Source organism: Hyposmocoma kahamanoa, unplaced genomic scaffold (genome assembly GCF_003589595.1).
Source record: "Hyposmocoma kahamanoa isolate Upper Pololo Valley unplaced genomic scaffold, ASM358959v1 92, whole genome shotgun sequence".
Classification (NCBI taxonomy): domain Eukaryota; kingdom Metazoa; phylum Arthropoda; class Insecta; order Lepidoptera; family Cosmopterigidae; genus Hyposmocoma; species Hyposmocoma kahamanoa.
Genome location: NW_020654748.1, coordinates 15039435 through 15063461, shown reverse-complemented (window position 1 = coordinate 15063461; position 24027 = coordinate 15039435). Strand labels below are relative to the sequence as shown.

General features: G+C 34.8%; 1 protein-coding gene across 1 annotated transcript; it reads left to right on the top strand.

Moving 5' to 3' along the window:
- Nucleotides 1–5529: 5529 nt before the first annotated feature.
- LOC113236580 (endocuticle structural glycoprotein ABD-4-like) lies at nucleotides 5530–15415 on the top strand. Its single transcript, XM_026472718.1, has 4 exons — nucleotides 5530–5594; nucleotides 10383–10522; nucleotides 11682–11853; nucleotides 15003–15415. Exons 1-4 carry the CDS (start codon nucleotides 5592–5594, stop codon nucleotides 15159–15161), a joined length of 474 nt encoding a protein of 157 aa, XP_026328503.1. The 5' UTR covers nucleotides 5530–5591; the 3' UTR covers nucleotides 15162–15415.
- Nucleotides 15416–24027: the final 8612 nt, after the last annotated feature.

Sequence of the window (24027 nt, the reverse complement as noted above, 5' to 3'; positions counted from 1 at the left end):
AATCCCCCTATTAAATACAACGTAAACCTATTGAATGTTACACATACCTTTCCTTTGTTACCAATCCGTTTTGGTGAATACTAAACACTAGGTCTCGTAATTATGTAATGTAATCAATTTGTAAATATTCATGAGGCTTTTCTTACATTCTTGAAACTGAGATACAACACAGAAGTGTTTATTTTGTACTTTTGTATATACTTTATTAACTTATCTTCGTGTTTGATGTATGAATAAAATGTTAATTTTTGTGTAATAGTTGTACATTCATTTCGATTCCTTTTATGGTAAGAAATTGTACAATTTTTTTTGCGTTCTTAGGTTTTCGCGAGTGTTACGCATATGAAATGTAACCATTTTTTCAGATCCAAAGAGCGTATTTTTTATTTTCAAATAATCCAACGTTTTGGGCTCTTTACTGGTCTCATGATCATGGCATAATGATCAGTCGGCCAATTGTGTCCATACGACCTGTAAAGGACCCGAAACGTAGGTTTGTTTGAAACTACAAAATGTACATGATTTGGATCCATTAAAAATTGTTACATTTCCAAATTGTTATTGACCTTGTGCTAGCTTTATGACTCATAGAAATTCAGCAATTTAGAATATGAAATTGATAAACCGTCTTATCACGAAAACACAGTTTAGGCTACCATAAGGTATAAATTTATTTACATATGTTTAATAATAAATCTGGCCATTCTTGGTGCACTACAATAAAAATATTTTAGCTATCACCATAATCGTAACTAATATTGGAAATGAATCTAATTTTTAGATCTAAGTCGCGTATACTTCTTTTTTAAAACAAACCAACGTTTCGGGCCCTGTACAGGTTCTGTGGTCACGGCTGACAAACGTTGGTTTGTTTGAAAAAAAAAAAAAAAATTCCAATTTCAAATGTGTAACAAGCGCGAAGAACATAATATAGTTTTAGGTCTGTAATTTTTGCCGTATAGATTTTGTGTTTACAAATACCGATAATACGAAATCTTAGGATATTTTACATTTAAATTTTAAGGAAGACATGGTGGATGCAAGTAATATCATCAGTAAATCATCTGAATATTAAACGTAATTGCATTGTAATTTGCATAACATTTCCGTATAAGCGACAAGCATTTTCGTAATACCTTTAAAAATAAAGAAAAAAGTTTACTTCATAAAATTATAAATCTAACGGGGAAGATTTAAATTTAATTTTGACGCAAAATTGTATATTTCAGAAATATTTCTTGTGGATTACAGCCCGAAATGGGTGTGATCCATTTCTTTCTGTCCACCAGACATAGATTTATGAATGAATCCGGGGACAGTGACGCCAAAATATATTCCACGACCATAATATGGTAGCCTTCGACTACAACTTGATAACGTGATGCATGACGAATAAAATTCGTATATTCTAAGAATTGCAGTCTTGTCTCTAAGCCGCATTATCAAAGAAATGAGTTTTGAAAAAGATTCTGTGTTATCTCAAACTACAATAATAATAAATCACTTATTTTTCGCAATACATTAATAAATAATAAAGTACACAACATATAAAGTTTAATATCACTTCATAGATACGTGACTTCATTTTTCTTCAAATTTATCTACAGTGCGCCTTATTCAAAACGAACTAACTTGCTCATCGTTCAGTCTCAATATTGCTATCGACAAATTTATAAACAGTAAGCATAACATTTGAAAAATTTGAAAATGAATTGCAGTAAAGTAAAGTAAACAGCAGTCGTATACAACAGTATATTTAATGCTAAAGTAGACAATTGTATCATTATTTACTTACTTAATTTTTTTATAGTACCGGATGACGGGACGAACTTTCGCCTGATGGTAAGCCAGGCGGGCAATACCATTTGTAGTGCCACTCAGAGCTTTAAATCACAAATATTGGAGGGGCACTGCCATTGCGCCCGTCACCATGAGTCATATTGACAAGTCCCATGTGTCTGTAATTTCGGCAGCACCCTTATTCCTCAAAACCGAAGTAATAGGCGAGGTGGCAGTACTTCCCTGGACAAACTGCTTCATAAGGAGTTCTACTGCTATTTATTATGAATTGTGAAACCTTAAATGTGACGTTTTCAAGTGTAAATTTATTTTACCTGTGGAATAAATCATCTTTGACTTTGACTTTGACTTTGAATTAATTAATCTAAATTTTAATTTTTTCCGAACTTTATTCCGGCATTAGTCATTTTGAAATTGTTTTGAAATCAACAATTTCTTTTTTAATTCTTTTGTCCATTACTTTATAGCGTAACACAAAAACCATATTATTACATTTTTGAAAAATACTCACCTATCACTTACGGACATTCACGCTGGTTACAATGACTTATTTTAATTACTTGTGTATCACTATAATACTTTGGTTTTTACCATCCTATGGTTTTACCTTAAATCTATAATTATATCTATATTTTTATTAGAAGAGTAGAAAAGGAATTTTGTTCAAAAACGGAGTTATGAGGTTTTTAAATTTGGCGAAAGAGTCCTTTCTATCAGTTATGTCAGTATTTTTACGATGTTTGAGAGAGGTCTAAGTTTAACAGTGGGGGTCTTTCGGTTGATATGATGAAGGATATACATACTCTACTAAAATCATAGCATTCCTTTCAGTTTCCCTTCCGTAAAAAGTGCAGTAATTAAGCAGCTAACTGATATGCTCAAATATTTGATGCCAATATTGTATAGCTATTAGGAGGCTCTCTAAAGCGTGCTATTCTTTTTTTTTATTGCTGATTTATTGTATTGTTTGCTCATGAATGAACACTCGTATCGTTTGTCGCAAGTTTTTAACAGTACCTAGATTAAAATGCTTTCAAACAGGGTAGGCATCAGCATACAAAAAGCACAACGAGCTACTTTGCATATGATAACTTTTTGAAATATGCGCTAATCAGTAAATATGTCAAATTTTATAACTATAATCACAGTACAGAGTACTAAAAAAACCGACCTCGATAGTTCGTGGAATTACATCTATTTGCCAAGTTTTATTGAAATACATTACCGGAAAGTACGCGAAACCGGATTCGTCCCCTAGTTTACAACCCTTAGAGGTAGAGTATTTTCTTCAAATTTTAAGTGGACCGTTACCAGTGGACATTATGAGGGTACCTCACCTCTTTCCATGAAAAGTATCATCAAAATCGGTTCACAAATTTCGGTTACAAGAGTTATCGCGTAACATACATAAAAAAAAACATTTTGGAGTCGGTTAAAAAGATAAGATTGGGAAACCCCGTAAAATTTTTGTTTTCATTTCCTCCGTCTTACAAAATGACCCACGTAGCCATAGCGTTTTCAAATTACTTTATAAAATTAGATGCACATAACGTACCGATAAATAAACTTCGCTCATTATTGCCCTGTAATATTTCATCAGTTTCGCCATGCCACCCGCAGAACAGGATCTGCAGACACCACGATGTGTCTAAAGTATGTCACAACGAACATACTGGACGTTAGACAAATTTCCATATTTTATTAGTGAATATCGCGAACATAATCTACATTACGATTACTGATTATAATTCTCTGAGAGGCCTACTATCACATAAGGACATCGTTTTTAATGTTTGATTTTCAAAATATTTACGTAGTAGTGACGTAGTAATGCATCACATCGCATTACTGCTTGGCGGCAGAAATAGGTTAGGTGGCAGTACTACCCTGGACGAACTCTTTCAAATGGGCTGTACTGGTACGAAAATGTTTTGATGTAAAAGTAGCAAAGGAAGTCTTTTTACACTAAGCATAGTTTGATTATCTATTAAAATGAAACATCTGTTACAATAATTAATAAAATCAATAAAAATTAAATAGTAGTACAAAGGTCGCACACATATAAAAATTATTTTTATAAACTATTTGCAACTTTTGCAGTTGTCCTAGATTGGTATAAAGACATAATCTCGTTCTCTTCACGCATGAAGATTCATTTTTATAAATAGCGCCTAAATTTTATTATGAGGAGCAATCATTTTAATGGTTGATTTTGATATTCTCCAATTCAAAGCGTTTTTCTCTCTCAATATACTTTGAGTAGTGAGAACCGATTTTATTATCAGGAGATAAAGTGTCAAGTCCCGTATAGCGAACTAGGAGATGAATCCGGGTTTGCGCAGTTTCCGATAACCGATTTCAATAAAACTTGGTAATCATATAATTCTACGTACTTTTGAGGCCGATTTTTTAGTACTCTGTACTGAGATTATTATTTGGTCGAGTCATAAATCGTTAATAAAAACGGTAGTAAAATAATTAGTCAATGGTAGTAAAACATGTAAATTAATTATTAATAAATTTGTCAGTTTGGTACGATATGACAAATGAGGTTTTCCCATAAGCAACAAAATTGCATGCTCTTTCCGTAAATTTAAAACTGAGAACTTATTTAGATATACTACTTAGTACTCGTAGTAAATTGTTTTGTAAGCATACAATTAGAGAGGACCCTTCGCCGCTCAATAGGGTAATCGGATGATGCTCTATTTGATAAGCAAGTTGTAAATTAATTATCATAAATTTTACGCATAATGCTAGTGCATGCGTAAATGTATTATAATAATTTATGCTGTATTGTAATATATATGTCGAACAACGCGATTAACTGATAGACAATAATTTAAAAAATGGATTATTCTAACGACAACTGTACGTTAAAATAGACAATAATTAAAAAAGAAATTAAAAACGTTTAGATTGCCTAACAAGATTTTTTTTAAAAGGAAATTAAAAGGTAACGGAAATTTTGCAAACGGAGTCTCCTAGAAAACGTCACTCATACCATGTGGATGTGTTAATTTAAGACATATCTAATTAAAATTTGCAAATATATCCCTTAAATTTAATACATTCAGAACTTGAGAGGATGTTAACATTAACGCAAGCGGCTACTAAAGGGCATGGTGTTTGTGAAGCAATCGGAATTGTATAAAATAATTCGATTCCATCTTCAACAAAACCTTGCAGGTAATTTGTTTTCCATTAGTGCAACCGGTTAGGAATTTTGTTTAGAGTTGTGTTTTACAATGTAACAGCATGTTACCTCTTTGTTTATTGAAAACGATCCAATTATCTAGCATTTTTTATATATGTATTATGGTATTATGATATGGTGTAACAGTCTGGTGTTACGTACGTTTGGCTTTATACACATTTTAAAATAAAATCTTAATTCCAAATCCAAACACATGAATAGTTAGGCCTATTTTCTGAAGTAGTAGAACTTACTTTCAATTAAACTTAAGGTTAACAGAATTATGACCTAAATATTACTCACTCAATTGTAAATAATAATATTTAGCAGCGTCACGACTTAACGAAGTTTCAAAGCTCCATAGGACAAATAACGTCTCATGAATAAGAATAGAGTAAAAGCAAATACGTGGTGTCAACTGCATAGCTGTCGTGCATTATGAGCTTGAGATGAATCGGGATGCGCGCGCGCAGGTCGCGCGAAGTTCATAGGTAAATGAGCGGTATATAAACCCCATGCAGTGTCACCGTGCACACACCTATTCTACCCGTGGCTGTATCCAGACCTACTTGAGATTCCTGCCCTACATTCCAACATGGTGAGATATGCATTTTGTCACAAGTGTTAAATATAAATTCACGGGGATGGTGAAAGTGCGTTCAGAATGTTATATTATTTGTAGTATTGGAAACAAAATTATACTTATTTATTTTTCAGGCAATACAAATAACAAAATGTAATTAAATATAATTGAACATTACTGCAATTGGTAGACGTACAAAACTTTGCAAGCGATTCAATCAAGTTTCTTAATATTTACCTCTTACTAAATGGTCGACTAAACAGTTCATATTAAAGATATAACTAGCTTTTATGCAGGTATTCTATGAGAGATGAGAAGTTTATTGCTCTGTATGAACCTATATACTTTCCATTGTAGATTTGAGGCATTCTTGGTCACACTGGCGCACCGCTTGTTGTCTGTTAAATTATTTATTTTTATTTTTGTTAATGTCCTAATAACAGGTATGCGACACGAACAATAGAGAAAACATAGAAAATACTTCAAAATTAATATAGTAGGCTTATCTATGCTATCTTATCCCAATTATAACTATTCTCAACATTCAAGCCAGACAGAATTCCAAACAGTATGCATACAATCAAAACAGTAATCTTGCATGTTGTGTAAAAACTCAACATGCTGGATTAATAACTTTGTGTATCGTCAACTTAGGCAAATAATAATGAGTGAACTAGTGTTCGAGAAAATTACACTAAACTAGTGTTAGTGAAAACTTGATTTATATATACTCGCTGTATGCATTTTTTCCATACAATCCTTTCGACGACTTGCATAAAAGAGATTTATTAACTTTAATAAAGTTTGTGAAGCCCTTCAATTAAACAATAAGGGTTAATTGAATGGTAGCTACGATTCATTAGTATATAACCAGAAATAGAGACGAAATGTCATTTAATTTGTTTGAAAACTATTCTGCCAAATCATTACTGCGCTCCGATTGGCCAGCCCGAATTCAAAACAATTGACGGGTGTCGTCAACTATTTCATTTCATATCGACCAGTTTAACTAGAGCTCTGCTATAATGGACGAAAACTGCAAAATTACATATTTAATTACCGATGAAATATGATTCCGTTCGTTTTGTAATTAGATGTTTTGCTGTTTTTCCCACACCACCGAATGGAACCGCCCCATTGTTAGAGATATTATCGTTATTACATTAACTACAGAATATTTTTGGAATATACGGAGACGTACACAGTGTCAGTTGTTGGCGCTGTACTATTTCAGTTTTCTAATTTGTGATTTCAGCGCAAACGAAAGTTGATATTTAAAAGTGATATAAGGCTCAATTGCTGAGTTGATGCTTGATGAGTTGCCAGGGATAGATGGCCCTTATTTCGTCTCTGTATTTCCGGTTATATACTCGATGTCGCGATTATAGCATTAGACAAAACAAGAAGAGCACGTTATAGGTTAAGCTAAAATTGTGCACTGGAACAACAAGTAACACAGGTGTGCCGTACAATTCGTTGCCGTTTATCACTAACAAGGAAGCTCTAAAGCCATTTCTGAGAACACATTTAGCGTTTCATGCAAAGTAAGGTGAATTTATCACCACTGAGCGAGGGGCAAAAGTCAGCACGTGCATCCACTTACTTGAATAAGATGTTTGTCGTATCACGGATCCTTTATTTCCCGCATTTGACAAAGCCCTAAGTTGGTCACGTTTCCTTTAATGTGTTTTTTGTTTGTTTAATTTCACTTTCTGAATGTGTAAAGTAAGATTACTACATACAAGGGCACAAAATAAAATAATCTAGATGAATAGAGTCGTACAAGTTTCTAAACAATCTAAATTATAGTAATAGGGTTTAAATATTGCAAACATGAGTGAAAATTTCGTAATCTTTTTAGTTAGGAGTAATTTTTTGTTTTCTTTTTATTATTAAAAAATAAGTGCGCATTTGACTTCCATCTCATCTGATCGAAAGTGACGATAAAGTCGGCATGGAACATGCACATCTAAACAATATCTATTCGCTCTCGCCTTGAATGGGCTCTAGGTATACCATTCAAAGAGCAAGTCTGCTCGTTGGGAATTAAATTCCATAGCCGTTCGCGGTATAAATGTGGTAGCGAGGCGCTTATGGCGACTCCTTGGAATATCCACAACATAGGGGTGGAAACTTAGCCAACTGCCTACTACTTAATCTATTGGATGTTAAATAAAAACAACATATTATAATTGTTTAATCGCGATGTTTTCATTGCTTAGTTTACACTTTTTGATGACTCGTGTTTAGTGTAAACCGTCTTCAGAGAAGACAATGAGATCGGCAGCATATTATGGGCAACGACACATATATGTATTGAAGGGTTAGAACAGTGTAGTCTCATTTGTTTAAAAATAATTTTAATAATTAAATCCGTATTATAGCATACTAGTCGGTTAGGCATATTTAAACAGAATAAATTTTACACATTAGACGCAAACATCCATCGGAAACAAACAGATATTTAAGTTTTAAAGTTAATGTTTCACGTAGAGCTTTTATGACTTGCCACTTAACATTCTTACCTCAACTATAGGCAGAGTCCGCAGGTGACGCCATGAGTGCTAATGAAAATAACCTATGGAGTACACTCCTTGTATTATGCACTTAGGTTCCTCTCTAAACTGTGCTTAGAAATACTCGTAAAGGTAATTTAAAAAAAGTAATAACGTTAGACCTAAAATGCGATAAAACACAACATCATGACAAATACTACATTTATAAATAATATAAATACCGCTTTAATAACTCATTAAATACGAACGCAGAGTGTACCAATAAGATGCGACCACAGCACAGACCAATAAATACTAGTGTGCGACTATAATTCAGCTAGTATAGGAGTTGTCCGATTGGTAGCGCATTATTTTGTAAGTTTTAAATGTATCTTTTAAGTAAAATTTTATTACACCTTGAAGAATATACACATTGTAAACACCGCTTTAATAACACATTACCCACGCACACAGGGTATGCTGGGGTGCGACCATAATTCAGCTATTAATGGAACTGTCCGATCGGCTGTATATTACGTTTTTGTATAGTTGAACTAAATATTGTACATTTTTATTGTTCTTTTAAGGCTGTAAGCAATAAATATCATTCGACGCTGCATTTGAAATACCTAACGTTAATGGTATCAAAACGACGCCTCAAACACGAGTTTCTAATCTAAATGTCTCAGTGTAGGTTCTATTCGACAAACTTTTACTATGAACGAATGTAATCCACGTGTGGTGCAAAATAATTGCCGACATTATGAATGAAATGTCAGACAGGACGGTTCACGTGTTCACTATCAATGTAAAGGGTAACTGTGCACTTAGTCAAGCAGTTCTAGATCATAATCGAAACTCGTACGTTAGTGGAATTATAAAGTCTTTGACATTTTCATTTGTTTTCTTTCACTAAAGGAATAATAAATTTAAAGTTGCGGCTGTGTAAATGGTACATACATAGGTACTTAAATTCGTGTAACTTCCTCATCTTTTGCCGTCTCTTAGCTTTAAAGCATATTATCTATTCGTTATATTTATATGCGTGCATTTATATGAATGTGTGGTTTCGCCATTCAATGCATCGTTGCAAATATAAGATGTATAGGTATCCAAGCATTGTACGTTGAGAAAGCACTTTCGAATCTTACCGCTTCCGGCACTTGAATGCGCCGTGATACAGTACATTTTGCTAGAATAAGCGTGCTTCGTAGGCGCACGTTATAACAATACTTGTACATTAGAGTTACTGAAAATCTATTCGGTAACTTTCAGTTTCAAATCCTAAAATGTTTTACAAACATCTAATCGACTGACATGCTTAAATATGCTTTTAAATCTGCATCTACGACTAAATACTTAATGAATTTTAACGCCTTAAATATAAAAACGCAACGACGTCGGTTTGCCGTTAATTTTACTTCAGGCATTTTGTCAAACGCGTTTAGGCGTTGGGCTGCTGCGCTTCTGCAGTGCATTAGGAATGGTTGGCAGTTGCTGAAGGTAATGTGAATTCTTTTTACGCCACTATGCGTAAAATATGTATACACTTAATTTTTCTCAATCTTTTAAACATTAGTTTATAAAAATGATTAATATTAGTTTTTTTGTAAATACTTACACAATGTTCTATAAATAAATGATTATTATTAATATTTCAGTACTTAATATTATAATATAATAACGCACACATTCAACATAGCCCCGCACTAGGGAAACCCTGTGTCGCGGGTACCATGGACACACACATAGACAACCACAAATTACACCCAAACTCACGAGAGAAATAAATGTAGGCCATACAAATATTTCTCCCGGCCCGGGAATCGAACCCGGGGACCTCTGCATGGCAGTCCGGTATGGTAACCGTTCGGCCACGGAGGCAGTTTAGTTATTGTAAAACAGAATGGACTTATTTGCTTTAGAAATGGCTTTAGAGCGTATTTTTTTCATTTAATACCAAGTGATGGATCGAACAAATCATGCGCCTGGTGGAAGGCGACACGCCTGTCCATAACATTTGCTGTGCCACTCAGAGCTTTAAATCGTAAAATCTGAGGGCATCCTACTGCGCCCGTCACCCTGGTTGACAAGTCCAGTGTGCCTGTAATTTCACCAGCACCCGTAATACCCTTCAAAACCGGAAGACAGAAATGCTCACATTACTGCTTGGCGGCATATAAATAGGTAAGGTGGCAGTATTTCCCTGGACGATCTCTTTCACATGGAGCTCTACTGCTACTAATTTCTGTGGTAGTCCCAAAATCACAAAAACTTACAGGTGGTAAATACTTTTCATTTGTTACAGATCTCTGCAACTGTCCTGGTGTTGCTTTCACTAACAGTAGTAACGTATTCGCAAAAGCCCGGCGCAAGTGGCGGTGACCAGATACCTATTATCAAATATGAAACTGATGGACCAAATGTTGATGGATCTTATAAATGGCTGTAAGTACAAATGCATATTTCGGATATTGTTAGAGGCATCCATTTGAATATAGATCACCTTGTGACAACATCCATTGCGATTAAATACTTACTTATACTTTATGAAGTCTTAGGAATTTACTTTAGGTTGTTACCAGGGTTATTTGTAAAATACTACCAACCTTCCAGGACTATACTACTAACATCATTTACAACAACTTTTGTTCCATGACTTTTTTACCAAGAATCTCAGCACAGAGTACTTAAAACCCGACCTCAAAAGTTCGTGTGCTTTTTGCCCGAAAGTAGAGATGGAACATTTTCTTCATATTTAAATGGAACCACTACTGAAGTGCCCTCTTTCCAACAAAAATAATTATCGAAATCGGTTGACAAATATCGGAGTTATCGCGAGACATACTTACAAAAATTACCTCCTATTTTGAAGTAGGTTAAAAATAAATTTTGGAATAAGTTTTTATTGTACTATCTGACACTTTGTAGATCTGTATTTGGTAGTAAGGTAGTAAGTTCGAATGTGCAAGCGTCCTTACCGACGACCAACCCCGGCTCCTGCGTTTTGAATCGTACTGGTATTTACGCCAGCGCTTTCTTTGGTTACTGCACAGAGTCATCGTTTCTTATTATTATTTTTATTTTTGTACGAAAGTAAAATGTTATGAATTATTAAAATTCACAGAGCAAAAATGAAATTTATGATGTTAGTAATATAGATCTGCGAGGTTGTTAGTATTTTACAAACAACACTGTATATAGAAATGTGGATGGCTTGTCGTTTTGTATTCCATAATTAATTTTAATAATAAAAGAAATAATAATATGCCAAACAATTGTATCAATTACCTGCTCTTAAACTATAGAAATCCCTGTATCTACTATAAGTGGTACTGTAAGTATCAGAGTAACGGAATTTACTCCGAAACACTAGCCACAGCACCCGGAGAAGAGCCAATTTAGAAAAGTTTATTACCCAAATTGGTCCTACAGAGAATCGTACCCTGGACCTCCGCGTTCAGCATCAGCACAGTGCAAACCGTTGGGCCACCAAGGTCGTCAAAACCATTGTTTCTCCTCATAAAGTTTATTTTGGAGTGAATATTAGAGGCTTAGATGTAATGGCAGCTTAATAAATGTAAACTATTTCTTTACAATCCTTCAGTTACGAGACAGGCAATGAAATCAATGCTGAAGAATCGGGATACGTGAAAAACTTTGGGAAAGGTGAAGGAGAAGAAGTTCAAGTGGCTGAAGGAAAGTTCAGTTTTAAAACACCAGAGGGCAACCTCATTTCGCTTACCTACATAGCTGATGAGAACGGCTTCCAGCCACAGGTGAGCTATAAGTTTCTGCGGGCTTATTGGTAAAGCTTCTGGATATTTTACTTAGTTACATAGATATTTCTTCTGTCACACTTCGCACTTTACATAAGATATTACTTATGTCTACAAGTTTCCAAACAACCTTATATTTTTTAATGCAAAAAATGTTTTGAACCCAAAATAGTACAATTTACTGATAAATACAAGATGTACGAAACAACTTTATACATAGTTATAGTCGAGTTCTTAGGTTTTCGCGATTGTTACACATAGGAAATGAAACTATTTTTCCGGATTTAAATCGCGTATATTTGTTCCCATGGTCACGGTTGACAGTCAACCTGCAAAATAACTTTCAAGTTATCACAAAGATACTAATTGTCCCCTTGCCCTAAACGTAAGTACGTCTTACGTAAGTCGCGTACAGAAAATGCAGATTCTGCCACGACGCGGATGAAACTCCTGTGCATCTCCTCAGCCAGTGCTGCCCTCTAATGGGCGAAGTTTCATACTGGGTAGGCACAGGCCACATCCAGAGGGCATAAAAACTGTCGGAGCCAGGAAAGTCCTACAGTTCTTTAATGCTGTTGGCCTTGCCTCCGAACTGTAATTAGTGGTGATCACAATAGATCAGTCAATGGTCGCAGTGATGAGGGGCCGCATAGGTCCCCAATGATGCCATCCTAGTAATAATAATAATAAGTACATCTTAACCAATGCTTGCAATGTAAAAGATACTCTATAATCATTGTGTTTAGAGTATCTTATCAATTTAAGCGTTGGTTTAAGACGTACTTAAGTTTAGTGCAATAGGACATCAGTTTCATAATAGCAGTTACGAAAACATCGATTGCCATCTTCTAGTAGCATTTCCAACAAAAAATACTCCAAAACCTTTGTTGTAAATTATATCCAAATTTCTCTAAAATGGTTGTGAGTGAAGTCTGAATCATAATTGCGTAAACACTTAAGGAAGACTGAGCAAGGTAGATTCTGTGTTTCGATTGGCTAACGTGTGTGCAAATGTCATAGCAAATATCAGCCAGCGACCTGTGAACCGCCTTTATGTGGGGAATATATTCTGTCGACATTGAGTTCACTTCTTTTACCGTCTATCCGGCGAAATGTTACTGACCACTATCAAAAAGCCGAAACGTTTATACGATTACTAATATAACAACTATTGTAACCTCGATTCAGAACCAGTAGCGCTTTATTAACGTGCGTGTTAATTTGTATACTGAACTCATAAATATGTCATAATTGGTAATGCTTTGACAGATGGTTAGCAATACTTTATTGTTAGAATGCTGAACCTTTTATTACCGTTACTAAATCAACGTTTGGTAATTCTTCTAGTTGGTGTAATGTTCTTTTTTTTATTACACAATTCGGATATGTATACGTGGGATAGAGACAATAGGAATTTGTCGAGGCCTAAAAGTTTATATAGTTGGTTTTATAACATTAAATGACAGGACGAACAAGTCGTTCACCTGGTATTAAGCGACACACCTATCCATAGCAGTTGCAGTGCCAATCAGAGCTTTAAAACGCGAAGACCTGAGGGACAGTGCTACTGCACCTGTCACCCTGAGACATAAGTAAACAAGCACCCTTACCCTTCAAAACCGAAACACAATAATGCTCATATTACTGCTTGGCAGTAGAAATAGGTAAGGTGGCAGTACTTCTCTGGACAAACTCTTTCAAAACTCCTTGGTGCTGGATGCGGGTTTGATTCCCGGTAGGACCAATTTGGGAAGTGAACTTTTCTAAATTAGTTCAGTCCGGATGTTCTGGGAAGTAGCCCAGAGTAAATTTCGTTGCTCTTGTACTTATAATACAAAGAATACCCTAGTTTGAGACTAGGCAAGTGGTGTGATTGTCTGGCACATATTATATCATATATGTATGTATATTAATCTGAGTACTCATTAACCGACCGTGTTATGTTACCAAAAATCATAATGAGCCGACGATAACCAGGTACTCATTCTAGCTACTGTTTCATGCGTACATACTAGAACATAGTTTCCCAACGTGATCATTACCTCCCCCCAGTGGGCGATGAAGAGTCGTTGGGGGGTAGGGGCCTCAGAAGCAACTGGGGGGCGTTGACGCTGTATAGGGGGTGCTACCGCATTTGAAAATATGTAATTTATTTTCCTTGTGATTTTTTGTGTCAAGTTAATTTAAAAAAAATACGTGTTTTCAATTATTTTTTTGTGATGGTGGGCTTTGAAATTTTTTTACCTTGTCTAAGTAGGCGGTGAGCTAAAAAGTTTGGGAACCTATGCACTAGAAGCTCGTTACTGTATCTGTCACGTTACAGTTAATGTGTACCCGACTTTACGTGCCTTTTCTGTTGTATGTACTCCTTCGGCTACTTAAGTCTTTTGATGTCGCGTAATAAAATGTTTTTTTTTTTATAAAATCAAGTGACGGGACAAACAAGTCTTGAGCCTGGTGGTAAGCGATAGGTCTATCCATGAGAGTTGCAGTGCCACTAAGAGCTTTAAGTTGAAAAGCTGTGAGGGACACTACCACTACGCCCGCCACCCTGCGACTTAGAGTTGACAAAAGCCATGTGCATGTAATTTCACTAGCACCCGCTTTCAAAGCCGGGATGCAGTAATGTTCATATTACTGCTTGGTGGCTGAAATAGGTATGTTGGCAGCACTTCCCTGGACGAGCTCTTTCAAAAGAAGCTTACTGCTTTTATCATACATGCATGAAACAAAGATCGAACACAGAAAACTTTCTTTCTATATACTTGCTGCACAGAGAAATTCTAGGCAAAAAAGTCGTTAAAACCAAAAATAGGATCTGACGAACATTTTCACAAGAAGTTCAATTTTTTTTACGATTTTGACACATTATTTGATTTTAAATTCGAGAATTAATCGTTAGTAAAAACATATTTTATTTAACTCGACGTTTCGGACGTATTGCAATGTCCATTGTCTCGAAGGGACCCCTTGATAAATAATGAGTTCTATTGCTGCTAAAAAATATCTTAATTAATTTATTCGAATTTTTAACTATTTTTGTTCCTGGTATGAAATAGGCATGTGTAGCCGAAGGAAACATATGCCTATTTCATATCGAATATAAAATAATCTTAGATATATTCAAATTGGCGCTGTTCTTTTTTCAGGGTGATCATCTTCCAACGCCACCGCCTATTCCGCCAGCAATTCAAAAAGCACTCGAGTATTTGAAGACTCTACCGCCGAGCGCCACGGGAGCGTCATCTAATATCCAGCCCCAATACCAACAAGCCCCGGCCCCCTTTAAAGCTAGGGGAAGATTTTAATTTTTAACTCATTATTTTGAATAATATTTTATTCAGCACTCTTACTTTCTTAATAAAAAAACGAGGGGATGTAAATTGCCTAATCTCTCTAAATCTAAAAAATATTTTGTTAAATATGTAATCTGAAATTTATTTTATGATTATTGCCATACCATATGCAATCATATTTGTTATTAGAAAAAAAAATATTTGAGAGACAAAGAATAAATTGTGATCGCATATGATGCAATCCAAGACCTATTTTTGCAAATATATTTAAGGACCTGTAATCAGTTACCATGCGTTTCATGTCGTTTACATAACTTTAAGTTTCTTGTTATGTTGTAAGTTAAATTACGAATGTTTTAATAAACAACAAAATATTCAGTCTTTTTCTGACCAATTATTTCTTTTACGGGGTAAAAAGTACGTAGAGAAATATTTGTATGGCCTACATTTATTTATCTCGTGAGGTTGGGTGTAATTTGTGGTTATCTATGTACATATGTGTCCATGGCACCCGCGACACAAGGTTTCCCTAGTGCAAGGCTATGTTGAGTGTGTGCGTTATTATTAAAAAAAATTTCAGTACAGAGTACTGGAAAAACCGACATCAAAAGTTTGTGGAATTACATTTATTTGCCAAGTTTTATTGAAATTGGCTACAGGAAAGTGCGCAAAACCGGATTCATCTCCTAGTTTACCACACTTGGAGGTGGAATTTTCTTCAAATTTAAATGGGGTCACTGCCGAGGTACCATCATCATCAGGTCATCAAAATCGGTTCACAAATGCGAGTTAACGCATAACATACATACAAAAAAAAAATAAACAGTGGAATTGAGAACCTCCTCCTTTTTGAAGTCGGTTAATAAATAGCTAACATTCATAGTGTACTGGCGTTTTTAGTAAAGCAATAATTCAAACGTCAACTTGGTAAATTTGACTACGTTATGTGTAGTCAAACGTGGGTACTGTCAACAGCATTCTCCGCTTTACCCTGGGCCGCACGTATCCAAATCAGAGATGAGTGTTTTATATGTATTTTATGTAGATAACGAGATTCTAAGCCATAAATATCGATACACTTACGATTAGGACATTATCTTGTGTGGTTTCACAATGTGATTTTATTTTTTGAATTCGTCTCGAACACAACTTTACTGTGATATTGAAAGTGACAGGCACTAAAATAAAGGCCACGGGATGCGCATCAGAATGAATTTGCTTCCAAATATAGCGAATTAAAAAAGCTTGACAAATCAAGCTTATTATCATAATAATGTAATAAAAACCAATTAATTAGGTCAAAGTGTGTTTTATTGCGTGATTATAAATTTGCCATAATAATTTTAACACGCTCTTAAGACACTGAAACAATTACAGGTTATAGAGATTCTTATAAAACCAGGGTGGTCAGACTAAATACTATAAATTATATTAAAAGCTACCCGATATTCACATATTCTTTTTTCGCACGCTTGTTCTAAAATGACAACTGCTTAAAGATTTCTACCTTAGACTATTATTTTTTTTCCATCCTCTAAGGATTCTACGAACGAAATTATAGTCTATAATTTTTTTTGCTTTACTATTGGAGTTATAATATTTGACATATCGGTGGAATGGAAAACCTCGCATACGCGTTTTCATATAGATCGTTTTTACTATTGTTTTTTAAAAAAATTATAAACTCCTTAAAGAATGAAATGAGAAAGAAAGAGGTATAATTTAACTAATTAAAATGCTAACTACAAACATTATTGCGTTTACTACACTTTTCATCACATTTTTATCTTCGTCCTGAAAAATTACGTAAAAATTACATACGAGGTATTTATCTCTAAAACGACAATATATGTAATTTTATGTACTTTATTTTGCCGAGAGTACAAGTTTATTCGCGAGGAAACAGATAAACAATCGTGTTTACTTTCTGTAAACTATATAGTACTACATAGAAAACATCCGCACAATTCTATAAAACGACCTGACGCCTCGCGAATTTTGAAAAATTTTGATAAACCTATTTTCCCATTCAACAGTGCAACACCCCGTTTTAATCATAATTATTGTTGTTGAATATTCACAGCAAGTTTGGAGATAATAGGTCTAAGGGATACGATTTTTCTATTCAACTTAAAAGAAGAAAATCTATACAGCTTTTTTGCATACAGCATTTAGAAGGGTAAGGGTGCTGGTGAAATTACAGGCACATGGGACTTGTCAACTTATGTCTCTGGGTGACGGGTGCAGTGGCTGTGCCCCTCAGATCTTTGTGATTTAAAGATCTGAGTGGAGAAATGTATATATGTGTGGCCTACATTTATTTCTCTCGTGAGTTTAGATGTAATTTATGGTTATCTATGTGTGTGTCCATGGCACCATCAATACAGGTCATTTTACCTGAAGCAAGGCTATGATAGATAGATAAATAATTCGTTTATTTGCTGAATCACATTACAAAATGTTTATGACATAGGTACAATGGTAATCATAATTAAGAAGGTTAGTCTAAGTTAGTCAGTATGATCTGGAGTGTTATATTGTGTTGGGTGTAGAGTTGAGTGTACGGTGTCAGCAAAAAGGGCCTGATTCAGCATTAGGCCGCTGTTCAGTCGAACTACGACGCTGATGATTCTGCCAGGTCCTAATATTGCTATAATTATTATTCTTAATAATTTATGTATATATATCATCATCATCATCACCATCACCATCATCATCATCATTATCATCATCATCATCATTAACCAGTTTTTACGTCCCACTGCTGTCTCGTCGCAGGCAAGGATTTAAACCATAGTTTCCCAAAGTGGTCCTTGCCCAGTGGGCGCTGAAGAGTCCAGAGGGATGGTAGAGGTTTGTTAGATTTGCTAAAAAAAACCTGAATTATCTATATAAACTACACAGTTTTTTTTTCCTTGTGATTTTTTATGTTAAGTTAATATAAAAAAAATATGTGTTTTGAATTGTTTTTTATCTTGCCTTAGTGGGCGGTGAACCAAAAAGTTTGGGGACCTATGTTCAGGCCATACTCCGCCATTCTGGGCCACTGGCTGCTGCTGGGTTGGGGATTATAAAATTATTAAGTATATGTATTGATTTTGGCTTTACTGCTACAGGAATATAGTCGATTCGAAATCGAGAGCTTATTGTATAATACGAATGAATTTATTTTAATTGATCTTTGAAAAAATCTGAATAGTAGTAACTTAAAGCAATATTTACTGCGTGGAGGATTGTGCAAGCGAGATTGATTAAGTCGTTTAGGGCTACGGATAATCTTTACGAAAAAAACAACAAAAAGGTCATATTTGTCTAAATGTCAGAATAAAAACAAACATTTAATAGAGGTTCTATTTATTACCCTCTATAGTTGAAGGACGATGTTAGGAATGTCTTGAGTTGATAAAGATCTCTACTGCTGATATATAAGATCCGTAACAATATCATAACTTTGATTTGTAGATACCAAAATTAAAATTATTCTTTTATCCATAAACTTTGAAAATATAGGTACATTGATTAAATGCCGTGAGAATAAGCAAGAAATATTTATTCATGTTATTACACTTGGGCAATATTTAAATTAGTTGTTTAGTCACCTCCATGTCACCTCTAATAAAACTGATTAAAGATGAAACTTGAAGTGCAGTATCTCAACTTAGACGAATATCGTTTACGATGTATTATATAATACGCTTAATGTTGTACTATGGTTATAGCAAAATGGTACAATACCAATTAAACCTAGGGCATAAGTCTTAGTTGCGGCACTTATCGAAACATTTCATAGAACAATTTGATATTTACTAAATTAATAAGCAAAAATGGTTTAGTTAGTTTCGTAAAACCTATTGTAAGATATAAGGTCTAGAGAGTAGGTGTAGCTAGCGGGTTTAATATCAAGTGATTGCCCAAGGCGATAAACACACATGCGAGTTAACGCAGTGGTTATATTGGGTTGCGACAAAAGTCTGTATCTGTCTGTGGATGGACCTGTCGCTTACACCGGGCGTACAACTTGTTCGTCTCGTCACATGGTATTATAAAAAAACTGTAGTCTGTCAAAGGATAAATGAAAAAAAAAATCTTTATCAGTTGTATACATATTGATTTTATCAGTTGTATTGATCATATTGATAAACAATATTTTGCCAAAAAATCTTGATTTTATATGTAAAATACAGCTCTAAGTTTTTATTCGTCTAATAGAAGGTTTCTAGAGTTTTGTAAAGACCGAAATAAGTGAAAATCTGGAGGGGCTATGTCAGGCAAATACGATTTGACCTAACTACAGTAGTTTTTGACGGCATTGTAAAAATGCGTTTGGTTTGGCATTATCATCACCAACTCCGGGCGTTTTTTTAGAAATTATAAACTTAAAACAATTCCGTCTAGCCTTAAAACGCGCGCTAAAATATTATTTTGAAAAGAACCATAGCAATTTATAAATTTAAAAAAGTTTTTTTTTTTTTTAATTTACGTAGTGTCAAAAACTGCACCGATTTAACGGTCTGCCTAATATATATATGTGTAAGGGAAGATAATGTTAATATGTATTCGTAAAACACATTTAGATATTTACAAATATTTATTGACCATGAAAAGTCAGATGAAATCGGTGACATAGAAGAATAAAATGCAGGATTATTTCCAGCCATATCTATGTCATATGTGATTGATACAGATGTAAAAGATTTCATTATGATTATTGAGATGAAAAAGATGTTACAATTTCGTATTGGCAGTTGCTCTTTTTTCGGCTTTGATGGATTAAGGATCGGGGTAATGGAGTGAGCAGTTGAGCTTAATTGCCACAAAAGTTACGCGGTTCATGTTTGTATTTTTGTTCGTGTGTTATGTGTAAGAAAAAACGATACGGGCAGACAGCAGCGATCAATGGCATGTGTATGATGAATCGACATGTTTTCGTTCGGACATTACAAAATTATCCAGTCATTTACCGCTGCGGCGAGTAGTATGTTTGTGTGTATTTCGCCTAAGGGCGTGTACTTTGCAGACGATTAGTAATTAAAGCTTACGGTGTATTATGTTTTAATTTATGATATTGTTCTCACGTGTCTATTACAAGAATGATTCAGAGATGTTCAAGAGATTCCTATCATATTTCATTTAGGACTGCAATGCTATTTGTCGACTGTGCGCGACGTAGAGCTACGTTAGTAAAAGCCGTTTCACGTGTGCTTTCGGCTACTGTTGGGTAATTTTTCGAAAAATTTGAAGTTGCGGAATGTTCTTTGCTAAGAAATATTTTTTTAAGTTTTACTTAGTGTGAACTAAAAAAGAAACTTGTGATAGCTGACAGCCACTTACAGAATTAAACGAGATTCAAAATTATTTCACAATAGCGAAAAAAAAATCGTTCTCGTTCAGTAACTGCAACTTTTGACAGGTGTCAACGTCAAATGTGGAAAATTAAAGAAAAAATATTGAAAAATATCAGGAAAAGTATATAATTTGCTGAACAAAATGAGTTTTTCAAAATGAAAATTATTCCATGACCCAACACTACTTCCGGCCTTAATTAATCGATTTACTAGACTAGAATTTTATTAATAGTTTAATAGTGCTCTTTATTCAATTCATAAAAAAACAAATATTTTTTAACACGCACACACTCATAGCGCCGCCGCACTGTATAGGGAAACCATAACTTACCATTACCACAAATTACACCCAAACTCACGAGAGAAATAAATGTAGTCCATACAAATATTTCCCCCGGTACGTCTGCGTGGCAGAACAGCATGGTAATCGTTCCGTCACAGGGGCAGTTTACATAACCTACAACTGATGACCCCACGAGGCAAAACAATGTCGTCAAAGGATTGGTTAACAACTTTGCATTGGGATTATATCAATTAAAATGCTAATGTGTACTCTGCTGTACACATACACATATGAATATGATATAAATGATCATAAAATTGGTTTCCCTCACATTAATAACTACTTAGTTACTGACGGTGACCTATCGAGGACGAACGAAAAATTTTACTCGTACATAAGGGCCTGACTAATTTAATGATACAGGTGCCGTCATACATTTATGAAATTCGCACTTATGTAAATTAATTAGGATTTTATCAGTATCAAAGGTCTTGGGAAAATGGTGGAATATGAAATTGCATGTAGTTCTATTTAGACAGCTTGACGTTTTCATTGGCCGATTGCGTCTGACGATGAAATCTAGTCTTTGGAATTTGATTACTTTATTCCACACATTGACTTTATAATTATAAGTCAATGATTCTACATCTAGAATCGTTTTTATCGAACTAATATCTTCGATATGTTTATAAGAGAGGAATACAATCTCTAAAGTTAGCACTAGAATTATTTTGAAGGCCGAATTGATATCGAGGCAGTTTAACCATATTCCACCGAGGTTGTATTACCGTACACTGCTCAAATAATGCCTTAAATTGCCGATAAATTTTTCTCGGCCGTTATGTTTTTGCATACACACGTATCGACATTTAGGTGTTGCTAAATTCCAAATCGATTTCGCTCAGAAACAGTTAATTGCAAGGTCAGGATTGTCTTCTTTACTCCGTTTGTTGTAATTGAGCATGTAATTAGCATCATTAACTTTTCGAAGTATTAACACAGGTTTTACAAAAAGCCGTGGTAGTCAAATGGTTTGTCCTACCGGCTCTCATGCAAAAGGCCGTAGGTTCGCATTCGAATTTGCACTTCTTAGTTTTCAAAACTATTCGGTGAAGGAACACATCGTGATGAAACCTGCACGTCAAAGAGGTTCATAACCCTTGGAAAACGTGTGAAGTCCCCAACCCGCATAGGGCCAACATGATGGACTATGGACTATCGACTACTAAGTGGTCAACTTTAGTTACTATTTAACTTGCTAAATACTAGCTTAGCTCTACCATGATTTCGTTCGCGCATAGAATTAAGGTGTAACCTATGTGCAAATCATACTATAAACTATCTATGTACGTAATATCTATATATGTACGTATATCTATATACGTAACTTAATCCAAACGATTAAGTAATAAACATCCGACCAAACCATCTCATGTTTAGTATTTCATGGGTCATTTGAAACTTTTTTAAACATTTGATTAATCACTTTTTGTTATCTATAATAATAATAATAATAATAACAATAACGCACACACTCAACATAGCCCCGCACTAGGAAACCCTGTGTCGCGGGTGCCCTGGACACACACATAGACAACCACAAATTACACTCAAACTCACGAGAGAAATAAATCTAGGTCATACAATTATTTCTCCCGGCCCGGGAATCAAACCTGGGACCTCAGCGTGGCAGCCCAGTTCAGCCACCGAGGCAGTTATCTACTTTTAAGGATACTAAATGCATTTTTTTATAAAAAATTTGTGGATTTACATCCATTTGACAAGTTTTATTGAAATCGATTGACGGAAAATGGGTGAAATCCAATGAACCGGTTTCAGCCCCTAATTTGCCACCCTTAGAGGTGCAATATTACATTCGAATTTGCATGGGACCACTACCACCTTTCCAACAAAAAAAGAATCATCGAAATCTGTTCCCAAATGTCGAAATGATACATTTGGGAACAGATTTACTTTCTTTCACGCGTAACATACAAAAAGTATACAGCCGAATTGAGAACCTCCTCCTTTTTTGAAGTCGGTTAAAAGTAGAGTAGACGATCAACAGAATATTAGCAGATATCAATAATAAATTCGATTGTCAATGGACAAACAGCGTCATTTAATGTGCATTACAATAAAGTAACTAGTGTATGGGCTCTTAATACGATGTTGACTATATAAAATCTATTTGCAACGTCAATGAGAGATTTAGGTTGAGATAATAGGAAATCGCAGGGTCAGTATCTTCATTGTTTTTGTCACCTTTTACATCGATTCACTTGGATATAACTAACGTTAAAAGTATTTAGCTATTTAAGTGGCTAGTTCATTTTGTTAAAAAAATCAAAAACCCACACACTTCGGGTCAAATATAGCACCAAATTCGCAATTAAATGTTCACTTATAATTAAATTTACTGCACTGTAACTGTCCATGACAATTACAGTGCCACTCAGAGCTTTAAATTGCACAGATCTAAGGGGCACTGCCACTGCGTCTGTCACCCTGAGACGTAAGTTGACAAGTCCAATGTGCTTGTAATTTCACCTGAATCTATATAATAATACATTATTCTGTCACTAATTACTAAATTTTTATCTAGAAAATGCTCTGTACTATGAGACTAGAATGAATAATTTAATGGCCAGGCACATAATATGTAAATTTGGTACTATATTATATCACCAAATTCACGATCAAATGTTCAGTGATAATTAATAATAATAATAATAGCAACGCGCGCACACACTCATAGCCTTGAACTAGGGAAACCGTGTATCGCGGGTGCCATGGACACACACATAGACAACCACAAATTACATCCAAACTCACGAGATAAATAAATGTAGGCCACACCAATATTTCTCCCGACACGGGAATTGAACCTGGGGCATCTGCGTAGCATGGTAACCGTTCGACCACGGAAGCAATCTAATTAAATTGGCAAATCTGTACAATAATTAATTATTCTGTCACTTACTAAGTATTTAATTTTGACCTCGGAAACACCCTATACTATGAGACTAAAGTGAATAAATTAGTTATTAAATAATTTAGAATAGTTAGTTTTTTCTGTATCTCTCAAAGGAATAGAACCCGGAATTTTCTCATCTAGCATCCACCAAGGCTTTTTTAACACTTGCCGTCTGACTTTGTACCACATCCAGACATGCACACACATACACAAACACAAGCACACACAAACACACATACACGCGCGCACACACACACACACACACACACACAC

Bases quoted from the DNA above. Each gene is read 5' to 3' on its own strand.
- LOC113236580 (XM_026472718.1), top strand. The intron at 10,523-11,681 runs GTAAGTACAAAT...ACAATCCTTCAG, and splicing joins GATGGATCTTATAAATGGCT to TTACGAGACAGGCAATGAAA. The intron at 11,854-15,002 runs GTGAGCTATAAG...TTCTTTTTTCAG, and splicing joins AGAACGGCTTCCAGCCACAG to GGTGATCATCTTCCAACGCC.